Source organism: Phragmites australis, chromosome 13 (assembly GCF_958298935.1).
Source record: "Phragmites australis chromosome 13, lpPhrAust1.1, whole genome shotgun sequence".
Classification (NCBI taxonomy): Eukaryota; Viridiplantae; Streptophyta; class Magnoliopsida; order Poales; family Poaceae; genus Phragmites; species Phragmites australis.
The window spans coordinates 1,780,956-1,794,337 of NC_084933.1; the positions used below are offsets into that span (position 1 = coordinate 1,780,956).

The window sequence follows — 13,382 nt, forward strand, 5'->3', positions numbered from 1 at the left end:
CCTCTGACTCAAAACTACTCCTTGACATCCCGTGTCCCCCACGACCACCACGTCCACAGCTACTCCCATGACCTCTTCCTCCCCCCATCCAGTCTTCCTTCTTTCTGAACTCTGGCTCAATGAGCGTCGCCGGAAACCCAATCACCTCCTCCGAGTGAACCCCATCACCACACTCCTTCGTAACGTGACCAACCAGACCGCACACTCCACAGAACACCGGCATCTTCTCGTACATAAAACGAAAGAACATCTTCTTCTTGTTTAAAGACAAGCTCACCACCCTCGTGAGAGGTTTGTCGACATCAATCCAGACGCGAACCCTAATCCCATCGCCATGACCTTTCACCAAGAGCTCATCCAATCGAATGACAATGCCCACCCACCGTGCCAGTTGGGATGCTATACTTCCCGTGTGGATTTTTCTTTGAGATCATGCACCTGCACCCAAGACTAGAAGCATTTGAGTTCCAATGTCTACACCTCCGACTAGCCATCATATTCCACCATCAACACCGGACAACCGCAGAAGATCCACGGTCTGCCATCCATCACCCTCTCCCAATCCGCCAAACAATGGAATTGGACCAAGAACATATCATCCTTTAGCGCCCTAAATTCCACGTCCTTCACACAGTACCATGCAGATCGCATGTTGCCGAACAATGCCCCATGACTGAACTTCTTCGTGGTATGAACTCTAAGAAGGGCCAACCATCTTGCATCCGCCTCCAGATCCTCTAAACCTTCCTCCAGGATGACATCCTCCACCTCTTCCTCTCTGAGATCCAAACTCCGCAGCAATTCATCTAGCGATTGCTTTGATGGTGTCACACCGTCGCCTCCACCATCATCGCAATCTGCCTTCTTCCCCTTCGCCAGTCCCCCTACCTTCGAGGACGTCGAATTCGCACTAGCCATCGATCACTATCGTGCCACTATCACCTGGAGAAGCGATGATATTGGACGAGAGAAGCTTCCCAATCAATTCCGGAGCGGAAACAGGTCGAGATCTGGTAGGTTTTTGGTGGACTCCCAGGCGCCGCCAAGGAGGAGGGAAACCCTAGAAGTTAGGGTAAAAGACGTTGTAACAACTCCATTTTGCGCAGTTGCAAAATATGTTATGGAAAGTGGTGGGTTTTGCCTTGGTTTGCGTGTTTTCAGTCCAGAAAATGTAGCTGATATGTTTGGAGGTTGCATTTTGTATTTCCCTGCAAGTTGCTTGCGTTTGATCTAACTGGATGTGCAACTTTGTGCCAAAACATTCGGAAGACGCCCAACATAGCTTGTTTTGATAGTCAACGTCCAGCTGAACCAAATTCTAGTCATTTTCAGGCTTGCAGGTACCTATTGCAGTGGGCAATACTAAAATAATGGGGAAACACAAGGAAGTGCTGATGAATAAGCTAAGCAGCTGACATTTTTCAAAAGACAAGAGAGTGGAACCAAATAATGCATCGGAGAAGGAATGGTTTTGGTTTTGATTATCCTTCTGGTTGTTAAGGTTTACTTGATCCTTCTCTGTTAAAACCGAATGCTTATAAGGGCATGTTTGTTTTAGCTCTAGATTATAAGAATCAAGTCCAGTTTGCAGAATCTGTGGAAACTTATTCCCATCAGATTATGGGTTATATGATTTCATAGTACAACTTGCCTTTTGGATTGTGAGAATCAACTTTTATATTATGACTATTTATTTTTGCTTTTACTTTTAAGGCTAAAATCCATAATCAGAATAAAAAAACAAACATGACCTTAACTCCTGTCTTTAGGGAGTTTGAAGAGCATGGCATTTTCTATACCGTTTATTTTCTATAAAATGAACGGGTTATAGCATATCTGAACGATCTTTATTGTCCACACGTCTGGATTCTACGGCTGACTTTGATAGTTGGACCCCCCCCCCCTCCTCCATATTTATGGAGCTTAATTAATTCTCTCCCCCAAAACTCATAAATTGTGGAACCAATAATCATTGCATGCAGATCACCAAGAAAATGATCCATTGAATGACATAGTGGCCTTACATGCACGCAAAAGATGAGAAAATGAATTAATGTCTAATGTTGTTGATGCATGTACATTAAAGCAAAAGAGAGAAAATTCATAATGAAAATGTGAACGCGGATGAGTTAACCTCTGCATAGAAGAAAATAATTTAGGGGCCACCATGTAGAGGAGGGCCCAGCAAGAGGGTCAGAGGAGGACGTGCCCCTTGATATACTATTTTTATATTATTTGTATTGCTAGGGTTGATGACTCTTTTTAGAACTTCTAGTACGTGCTATTTTTATGTTATTTGTATCACTACGGTTGATCACTCTATTTAGAACTTCTACTCTATATATTTTTATGTTATTTGCATGATACTGTCTTCATTTGTTTGTGCATGCAATATGAATTCCGCACAACAATCATTTAACTTTTGAAAAAAAGATTCTCCTCAAAAATAAAAAAAATTATGAAAGCAGAAATTAAGTGGACATGTTGGCGTATGGCTCGCCAACAGCCCCTACCGACATATGGGCCGTCAACAGAGTGTCCTGTCGGCACTGGGAAGGCGTCTTGTCGGCATCCCACTTGTCAACATGTCATCCCGGCATAGTGTCCTACTGACAAGATTTACTATCGGCAAGACATATACCGACAAGGGGCATATCGACATCTCGCTTCCAACAAGGTACTACTTCTGCAATTTTCCAAAAACGGATAATATTTTTACAATTTTTTATTATTTTAATATTAGTTAAAAACATATAAGAACGCTAGTTATTTGTATGTTAGTTGGTAGAACAACTAATTTGATTTTGCAATTGTGGATCTGAATTTTTTCCGCTAGTTCCACATATTCCATATTAAATGACAATTTTCTACAATATGCATAGAGAATATGTTGGTTACAGTACATGTCTTCGCTAGGTTAATATTTTTTCTTTGAAATGTCATGTATTTAAATGACATATATTTGGGAATAAAACATGAATGGTAGCATGTCCATACACTCATTTTTATGTGCCAAGCCCAGGTTGTGAAATGTGTGGAAGATGTGGAGATGATAAGGTCAGAGTGGATCCAGCAAGCATGTCAAAATTGATCAATCATTGAGGATGACACACTTAGATGAAATAAATGAGTTCACTCAGTCTGAAAGGTTCATGAGAATCGTGCTTGACACTGTCGGTGTTTCTAACTGTATGTTATTAAGCATCATGCCTTTTGTCTGTGGCTCGACAAAAGAGGATGGTTATTCCCGATTGCTGCTTCCGGCATCACTTTGAACATCTAGATATCTATGAATAAACCACCACATCCACTATCTTGAAGAATGTCTTTAAAGTTTCTACATCCCTAACTCGATTGAGGTTATCTAAAATTCCATTTTTGACAACAATTCCTTCATAGGTGATGAAGAATGCAATTCGGCTTAGGGAGATCACCATTGACAATTTGTGCCCATTTTATTCCCATTATAGGCATAAACGAACTTATGACCTGCAACGTTTTCATCTTGTCATCAAGAGGTGCCCCAAGCTTATAACCTTTCAAGACAATGACAAAGTGCGAGCCATTGGTGCACTCACCATTAATGACATATCACTTGTGGCACGACTTCTGTCAAGAGAGGCTTTGTTCGTCACGACTGATCCTTAGAATCGAGGATTCGAAGGAACAAAGGGACGAGGAAATCCTACCGCAGTTAACCTCACTGAGAAACCTCAGGTTTAGTTCCTGTAACTCCTGTAACTGGGACAGCTTACCAGAAAATCTAGTACGCATCGCATCACTGCATAAGCTGAATTTGTCTGGCTGCAAAAACGTTCGATAGCTTCCACCATTACCTGCTTATCTGCAGTCTTTTCGAGTCCATTGTTGTGATAAGTTGTTCATGGACAGCTGCCAAAACCATGGAGAACCAAATTGGCAAACGATTGCACACATCCCTGACAAAAGAATTGATTGATAATATATGAATAAAGTTACAAACCTTTATTGTCTTTCTTTTCTTCTCTTTTTTTCTTTTTATTAGGCAAGAATCTACCTTTCTCGTCTTTGAAAAATTTCATAGTCAAACAATAGCTTGTCTCATACAGGAGCCAGAGTTGCTTCTTCAGCTTGCAAGCTATTGTAGTAGTCGACAAGGACTTTCCACCCACCCGGGCACATGAAACCGTCAGGAGGATTCTCTCCATTTTTGGCGAAAGTACGCATCTGGTTGATTTGTAAGCTTAATTTTTAGCAGGACCAATCTATATCTACTACAAAACGTTGCATAAAAAATGTGCTTAAAACTAATGAGCCTACCTTGGTTCCTGAGATGAACAGAAAATCTTGACTACGAGAAGGATCAAAGAAGGCCATCTTCTTTGCCACTGTATCGTACGCTGCTACCTTCAAAATATGATTAAAATATAAATATAACAGGAAGTGGCATGTAATAAGAAATCAGGAGTGCACTCAAGTTAAGAGAAGATGAACAGCTGAACAAGTTTTGAATAAAATGGAACACTAAATCAACAGCTGGTTTCTTTATTCAAGTTTTTCAAAACTAAATGTATGAAACTATACAAATTCCTGAAAATGATAACTTCACAACCTTTAAAAGAAATACACAGATTGCTTGGAATTGAGAGCACAGATCAACTAAATCACTGCTAAATGGAAGTAACTTTCTACCATAAAAAATAAGTATGTAATATCTTGTATTTATAATTATATGATATGGTTGTCATTTCTTTCTCTGCTCCAATAATGGTAGCATGGCAGAACTGCCCTTCAAACAACACAGATTCTGGGAAACATAAATAGAGAAACAATTTCGAACAAGTTAACATTCTATGAATACCATCAAATTCATACACTATTCATAATGAATATTCTAGTATTTGCACTCAAGATGCTTAATGGAAATGATCAAGAATTTGAGAAAAGAAAACAGTTGGTGCTATCGAAAAGTGGAATTAAATAATGACTCACAACCGTGGAGGTTAATGGAACAAAAATAGACATGAGTGTGAGTTTGATTTCAGTGAAATGCTCAGTCCATCTCTTGGTTCTTTAGGGGCCTCTGACCTTTCAACGAATAGGACAACGTTAAAGCAAGGAGATTTCTATGAATCAAATACCTTAAAGGGCAATATGTTCAGTTTCTCTAAACCTGGAGCCATGCTTAGGACCTTCTTCCCATGGTCCGGGTTGTACAGATCCCTCTTCTCTGTTGGATGGCCCATCCCAGCAGGATCACGGCCTACTATGTAGAAATTGGCACCAGCATTAATTCGCGCCTTTGCATGCCACTGCACTTCTGTTGGACCAGCATAATGCATTGGAGAGGGAAATATAGACACTATAGTAGTCTCGGGATCAAGGACTCCATCTTCTAAGACCTGTCACATGATCAACTTTAGGAATTTGCCTGATACAAACAACTGAACAAGTAAACAGCTAAGACGAAAAACAAATACCTTGCTGTGTTGTTCCATTCTAACAGGCAGTGGTACATCATCAGCTTTCGTAAAACCACCTAAAGGGTGCAGAAGTAGAATGGGATTCTTGTAACCCATCTCCAAGAGACGCCTTCTAGTGTCATTCATCAACAGTGCATGCCCGTTGTGTACAGGATTTCTCAATTGGAAGGCGAACACAGCATCAGCCCCTCTCTTGTCGAACTCATTCCGAAGTTGCCGAGGTGAAAGTCTGTAGCGATCAAGACCATCATTATATTTGATGGGTTCCAGCACCTCCAGATCACCACCAATCAGCCAGTTCCCAGCTGATGCGATTGCCTCGTCGACATAGGGTAAACCAGGTGCAGTTGTGCCCCACGTTCTTGCAATTCTTTCTTCTTTATTGTGAGGGTATATTTCAACTCTGAGAAACAGAAATGTACACATCATAATCGAATGTTTTAAAAGGAACTGGCCATAGAAGTAATACCACAAAGAGCACGCTACGCTAGCCATGAGAATTTTCTCAACTTTCAGCTACGTTGCATTAACATGATATATAATGTAACGCATGGCTACAGTAGTATTAGTGACATAGTAAAGAAAAGGTCGCAAAACAAAAATAAGAAGAGGTAACATCGAACTGCTTTGTAAAAGCCGACGATGACACCGTGAATAACTAGCTGTGATTTTCACTTCATGGTGTACAAGCTTTCCAAAGAAAAAGCTACTTTTATATGCACAACAAAGAGAAATGAGTTTTCTTCCAGACGTGAATCATCCTAAAACTGAGCAAGAGCAACCCAGAATATGACACTAACAATTTGTATCGGGGAAATTCTACACCCGGCTTTCGATGGGCTCTAGCCCCCTGGTACCTCTGCTCTAATGAGCTTAACCAATTTTACCCATGTGCGGTGAAGTATCAGCACACAAATGCATTTTTTTAGACAATATCTGCGCTGGTATATACCTTCATGCTTTAATAAAACCAAATACATTATATGTCTCATTTAATTGTCAAACCAAGGAAGTTGTGATTATGTGTTTTCAAGAAGAAAAGCAAAATTTGAAACATATTCAACATTAGATGCATCTTTGAGTTATCACTTCAGAATATTCCTCATCAGCACGCCACATCCCTTAATGTCTGTCTCATTCTGTGATCATAATTTCTGAACAGATAAATAAGGGAAGGGAAGATTGATCTTTGCTCAAAATTTAGCCTGAAGGAAAAGCAATAATTAGCTTATATGGAAAAAATTTTAAAAAGTAGGTTGTAAACACATAAAATTATAATTATACTTCACAACTATGAGAAAAGAATGGACTAATTGGGACCCAAATATGCTTAGATCATTTTAAATAGATATAGTTCAAATACTGATGGATAGGAGTGACAAGATGGTGGTGACAGGGTGCTCCATGCTCCGGAAAAAAGGGCAAGAAAATGCCATGAAGAGATCATCAGATGTTAGATGAGGTCACATCAACATAGCAAAGCATCATTGCACTCATAATTAACTAATAATTACTGAGCACGAAGGTCAACAGTTTTAAATCAAGTTATTTTTTATTATTTGTTAATATATTTGTTCCAACGTGCCAAGTTAAGTTATATCGAGAACAGTACCATTTGATCAATGGTCACATAACCTGATAACCATTCACAGAGATATTAAAATCAAGTTGCTCATTAGCCACATGGTAAAGTACGCATCACAAGGGCATCCTTATCGATCGGGATCCTCTGCAGTTGCAACTAGCAACTGCAGAGGGCTACAGTAAACTGCATTAGATCCATTCTCAACCGTCAGATTAGAAACCAACGGATCTGATCAGATGATACAGTAACCACATTTTAGTTCCAGTTGCTACAGTAAATGCATTGCCTTCTCTACTGCAGAGGATCGGGATCCCATCCTTATGCATTAACTATGAGAGCGACAAGATGGGAAACACACGGCGCCGTCAAGGATGACAACAACTTTTTGCCCAAAAAATTCTCATCCATTGAGCTTGCTAGTGGTGCAGTGCTACGGTCCCCAAACCCACAAAATATTGACGACAATAACTTTTTGCCAAAAAATTCTCATCCATTGAGCTTGCTAGTGCTGCTATGGTCCCCAAACCTGTCAAAACGTGGACTAGAAAGAACAGACACCAAAGTTTAAGATGCTTGCACAGAATTTTCTCACATTTAAAATGTGATAAGTTGGTTGGGTTGGATAGAAATTATTTCACCGACAATGCTTGCTACATTAGTCCAATACGCCCATAGGCCAAATCACCAATATGTATCAAAACATGATTTCACAAATGGCATTATATTTTCATCAGACTGCGATTTTTCTTCAAAAAATGAAAGCTTTTCACCACCAAAATTGTAACAAGCATGCATCGCAGTTAATCATACATGAAAGTTGTTCCACGAATCTCCACGAAATTTTCATCGGATTGTAAATTTTCTTCCGAGAACAAAACTTTTCACCACCAAAATTGTAGCCAAACGTCGCAGTTAATCGTACACAAAAGCTGTGACCTTTGTGTTTGATGGAACTAAATAACCACCAAAATGGCAGCATCTTTATCATCAGGAACACAGAAAAACAAAAAATAAAATAAAAGAGACGAACAAATAGTAGATAGATAGATAGATAGATAGATAAAATGGGCACCACAAGAAACGGAGGAGCAGCACGGACCTGCGCAAGACGGCGATGACGTCGCCGTCCGGCCCTTCTAACGCGACGTCTGGCCCGTCCCCGATCTGCTCCTTCTCGGCGTCCCCGATGGCGAGCACGATGGGGAGCGACATGTTGACGAGGCCCCCGTCGGGGAGCCGGATGCAGTTGAAGTGTAGGCTCTGCAGGTACTCTGCCTCCCTCATGAACCCGCGGAGCGGGCTCGCCCATCCCTCAGCGAGCACGTGCGCCCACTGGAGGTCGATGGGGGACAGCCGCACCCGCGGGAGCGCCTCCGCCTCCGCGCGCAGCGCCGCGCGGCGGTCGGGAGGGGCGACGAGGTCGACAAGCGCGCCGCCGTCCGGGTCGATGAGGGAGCTGCGGACCGTGGCGGACATTGCGCGGCGGCGTGGGGAAGGGCGGGAGCGGGAGGCGGTGGCAAGGCGGAGGCGGGAGACGAGGAGCGGGTGCGCGAGCGAAGCAGAGACACGGAGGCGAGCGGCGGGGGAGGGGTGGTGGAGGTGGGGAGGCGTGAGGAGGTTGGTGGTGGCCATGGCTGCGGTGCGGTTGCCACGAGGCGGTGTCGGCGGGTGGCACGAGCACGAGCACGAGCTGATTGGTCAAATGTTTTCCCTTAATGGGACTACTAGTATTTGTATATGGTTTTACTCTTTGAACAAATATTTGAAAATGCATGTAGAGAAAGTTTTAAAAATGACCTGAGATTAAAAAATGGCCCATTTCATGTATCTACTGCCTCCTTTCTTTTGTAGTTAAAGTTTTATTTTACATGTTTTTGGTCTTACTCTACGTTAATACAGTATGTGTGGTTGAGCAGATTATCGCAAAAAAGATGTCGTTGTAAACATTAAATGCAATGCACGTGTTTTGATCTCACTGTAAGGCCGCTCACAATATAAAAAAAAAATGCAAAACCTCCAAAAAATCACTTGAATTTTAACTTCTCCTAGAAGTTATTTTGTTAAAAAAAACCCAAAAGTTTGACTTTGTTGTAAAAATCCTCCTAAAAATTAAAAAAATAAAAAAAAATCATAATTTTTTTTTAAAAAAAAATAGAGACAATTCTAATACCTTCTGTAAAATTTGTTTTAAAAATAATATCCTTTGCATCATATTTCATGGAAAGGAAGTTTGGAAAAAAAAAGAAAATGTGCATCTCATTTATTAACTAATGTTATTTTAACTTTGTCATGTCTATCATTATTTTTCCTACACAAATAATTGTTTAAGTAAACTAATAAAAGTGGTTTCACTAATTTTGGGGTGTTATGGATTAATTATGAATTAATCTATCTACAACACATTTACTAAATCATGCATGTTACAATAACTATTTCAACATATCATGTATTTTTAGAAGATAGAGGATCATGTAAGAAGACTAAAAAAATTTGTTTCATAATTTTTGGATTAGTAAATAATTAACTATGTATTTAACTCGAATTAATAAATGAGTTGCACGTTTTTCTTTTTTTTTCAAACTTCCTCTCCATGAAATATGATGCAAAGGATATTATTTTTGAAAACAAATTTCACAAAAAAGTCTTGGAATTGTCTCTAGTTGTTTTTAGAACTTTTTGTGATTTTTTTTAAATATTTAAATTTTTTGGGGTGTTTTTGCAACAAGATCAAACCTTTAGGGGTTTTTTTTTAACAAAACGATTTTTGGGAAGTCAAAATCCAAGTGACTTTCGGGTGATTTTTGTATTTTTTTCTATAAACAATGTCTTAATCTTTCACATCATTTTGACACTAGCGTAAATATAAACTTTTCAATGCCCAGTATTTATTAGTGGGACCGATCCATAAATATAGATATTACTTGTACAAACTGCATTCACCGTGATACATTGTTTTGCATATGTCTTATCTCTCGGATTATGTGCCCAGCTTCAATGCATTTCTTAGCTATTTCTTTATGTTAAATTTTATATCTAACTTGTTTTTTATGGAAGACACTAGTTTTTTCTATCTTTTTTTAATCACTTGCCACATTATATTTTATCCTACCTAGAGAGCTATTTTAATGTTTAAAACACTAGACTGGAGTAGCCTAATAAAGCTCTATCTAGTAAATCTATGTAGGTTTAAAAGCTCGATGGAAGAACATTTGTAGCAATTCACCATTCCTCTTGGCCAATGCAATCATACTTGCTCAGCCAAAAGCCCAAAACCGAGAGGCTCCACTACACGTCCTGCAAATCGGCGTAAAATTGCAGTCACTTGTGATTTTTTTTTTATGGGTTTTGTACACACTCTGGTGGAGTAGTAAAGATTCCGTGGCAGTCGATGTCTTGTCACGATGCTGGCTTGACGCAGCCAAAAAAAAGGCAATTCTGATCGCATGGTCAAAAGCGAATCAGCAGGGAGGTGACGCTTAATTTTAATTTGGGCACCAATCAACTACTGTATCAGAAAACAAATTGGTATGCTGCCTTTTGTGTGGTCTTTTCTGCTCTCAGGAAGTTCCTCATCGCATTTCGCTGTCATGATCTCATGCGGTGTTTGCTTTACCCGCTTCCTTTTGCGTGGCCTTTTCTGCTTTCAGGAGGTTCTTAATTGCATTTCTTTGTCATGGTCACATGAGGTGATGAGAGGTGGTACTCTCTTTGTTTTGGCCTTTTTTATTTGTTTTTATTTTTTAATATTTGCAAAAGTGCATATCCATTTCAAAATATTACACATCTAAATTATCGCTCATCCAACAGACAACACTTTAAAAAAAATAAAAAAAAATAAAAACACTGTGTTCTATTGCTCTCAAAATTCAAAACACTATCGAAATAATCATAAAAAATATATATGTTGTAGAGGATACTATGACCTAACTCTCACAAAACAATCCAACAAAAATATAATTTGTACAATGAGAAAAAAAGACAAATTTCATTGTACACAGTCTGAACTGTGTACAATAAAGTTTGTCTTTTTTTTATTTCTCTTTGTAAAAGTATTGGTTTGAGTTGATTTTTTAGATAGATTATAGCATCTCTACAACATATTTTTTCATAAATTTTTATGACTATTTTGATAGTATTTTGAATTTTAAAAATAATGAAATGCAGTGTTTTTTAATTTTTTTTAAGCTGTCGCCCGTTGGAAGGACGATATCTTTATTTTTATAAAAGGTATCATCTATTGGAAAGGTGACACCTTATTGACATTCTTCTAACGGAGAGACAATAGCCTAAATTGTAATATTTTGAAATTAACATGTACTTTTGTAGATATTGAAATATAAAAATAAATAAATCGCAAAAACGGCACTGGACTGCCCTAGTTGGCACGACTCCACCATAGACCGGGCCGAAGGCTGGCACAACCACAATGGGCCGGGACGAAAGGTAGCACAACCGGCGAATCAGTAGGCTTTCTGCTGCAACGAGTTTTTCCTCTTCCTCGGACTCTTTTCTCGGTCAGGAAAATTCTGTCATTGTTGGAAATGACATTTACGATCGACAATTTTCAACGATACACCAGTGAAACATCAATTACCTGGGCATTTTCTCTCTTTCTCTTAGATCCTGGGAAATCCCACTCGTTATTGGAGGAACTTACCATGCATACCAATGACGTAAGAGCGGCAGAGCAAAGTAACACCATGCAACAAATATATTCCCAGCATTATGTAAATGAAATTGTAATTCTTTCGAAATCTAATGTTTAGAAAAGGTAATGTGAGCTTTTCCCTCCACTTCGGACTGGGATGGGTAGGGAAAAGCTCACATTACCTTTTCTTAGGGTCTGGTGGGAGGATTAGGACATTGATAGGGCTTTGTTTTGCGTAATGTGCAACAAGAGCTAAAACCTAGCGCAATGCGACAACATGACTCTAAAACTTAGTGTTTTGTGTAATTCACTCTTTTTTAATAGCTTGAGCTCGCTATATTTTTGCTTACATGTCCTACTAGAAATATGGTGTACTATATAACCCCTGTTGATTATAAGCTGCTTTTACTCTAGTGTTTGAATTGAAAAGGACACGGCGTTGCTGATATAGTGTCGGTGTAATATGTAACAGAAAACCAGCACAAATTACATATTATCGAAAGTTTCATGGTAAGTAAGCAATCTTTCCTCAATCCAATCCATTATCGAGCTTAAATTAGATCGCAATACATCACAATAATCTAGGTCTTTTGTTATTTTAGCATATTTTGCAACTTTAACTCAGATTCTCTGTAGTTGAAAGTAACTCATTATCTGCTTGGTCTAACATGACAAAATGGTTGAACAATGCCCAGGTAAAGCAAAGATTGTGGAGCATTTGATTGACTCCAAGAATAACCCAAGTCTTCTTTAACAGCTCCATCACTTCATCAATCTTATCTACTACAGTGCCATCGTCAACATTGAAGCAAGCTTCTAACAACATTTTGTAGATATGGAGATTCAAGTGAAAGCCATCCGCCTAGTGCAGTGGCATTCATCAGAAGCTTCATCAAGGCATCTACACGCAAGGGACATGACAGCACTGCGGAGCCTTTGCATGGACTTTGAGTTCCTCCCAGTTTCATGTTGCCCATCATATGCTTCATGTATTATTTGACGCAGTCTGTGTGCAGAAATGTCTAATATATATAACTTATATCCTAAAGAGCCAGGAATCGGCGAGCTCCTCGGGCACCGAACTACTGTAGCTCCTATAGCAAGTCTATGACAGGTGGGTCCCGGTCCCGGCCCCGGCGCCACCTCCCACCTCGCGTGAGTTCCAAAGTAAACCAGCGCCTTCCTCCGTAGACTCCCGCCACCGAGCCAAGAATCCTCACCTCAGCCTCCTCTCGTGTCGCCACCGCCCGAATCCACACTGTCACCACCAGATCCGAGCCGCCACCGCTCAGATCTGTCTCCCCCAACGCTTGTCGCTGCCCTTTCTCGCCCGGATTGTGTTGCTCTATGGCCACAAGTGGCCTTACTGCGCGAGATCGGCGTCACGGGCGGCACCACTAAGCGTGGACAAACTGCTGCGGCGGGTGGCAGCTACAGACTCCGCTGGTAGAAGCTGTTAAAAGTACGTGTTTTTTTTTCAGTGAGTCCAGAGTAAACCAATGCCATCCTCCACAAACTCCAATCGCCGAGCCAAAAATCCTCACCTCCGCCTCCTCTCGCATCGCCGCCACCCGAATCCACGCTACCGCCACCGGATCCGAGTTGCCACTGTTTGGATCTACCTCCCTGACACTTGTCGCCACCCTTTCTCGCCCGGATCGCGTTGCTTTGTGGCCACGAGTGGACT

General features: G+C 40.3%; 1 protein-coding gene across 3 annotated transcripts; it reads right to left on the minus strand.

Annotated features, from left to right (window-relative positions):
* Window positions 1-3,267: 3,267 nt before the first annotated feature.
* LOC133889302 (ATP sulfurylase 2-like) lies at window positions 3,268-8,850 on the minus strand. Of its 3 annotated transcripts, none has more exons than XM_062329820.1 (6): window positions 8,147-8,850; window positions 5,460-5,865; window positions 5,121-5,381; window positions 4,300-4,386; window positions 4,037-4,206; window positions 3,268-3,938 (listed from the first exon to the last, which is right to left on the minus strand). In XM_062329820.1, exons 1-5 carry the CDS (start codon window positions 8,677-8,679, stop codon window positions 4,081-4,083), a joined length of 1,413 nt encoding a protein of 470 aa, XP_062185804.1. In that variant the 5' UTR covers window positions 8,680-8,850; the 3' UTR covers window positions 3,268-3,938; window positions 4,037-4,080. The 3 variants fall into 3 exon arrangements, 2 of the variants coding, with proteins under 2 accessions (XP_062185804.1, XP_062185803.1); XR_009903899.1 differs by having other exon boundaries at window positions 3,269-3,891; window positions 3,983-4,206; window positions 8,147-8,849; XM_062329819.1 differs by lacking the exon at window positions 3,268-3,938 and having other exon boundaries at window positions 3,940-4,206; window positions 8,147-8,849.
* Window positions 8,851-13,382: the final 4,532 nt, after the last annotated feature.

What these genes read in the sequence shown, in the direction of transcription:
- LOC133889302 (XM_062329820.1), bottom strand. Translation starts at nt 8,679, where the DNA reads ATGGCCACCACCAACCTCCTCACGCCTCCCCACCTCCACCACCCCTCC. An exon ending in GAATGGAACAACACAGCAAG is followed by an intron (nt 5,382 to 5,459) that starts GTATTTGTTTTT and finishes ATCATGTGACAG; the next exon opens with GTCTTAGAAGATGGAGTCCT. An exon ending in TGTTCATCTCAGGAACCAAG is followed by an intron (nt 4,207 to 4,299) that starts GTAGGCTCATTA and finishes CAAATCAACCAG; the next exon opens with ATGCGTACTTTCGCCAAAAA.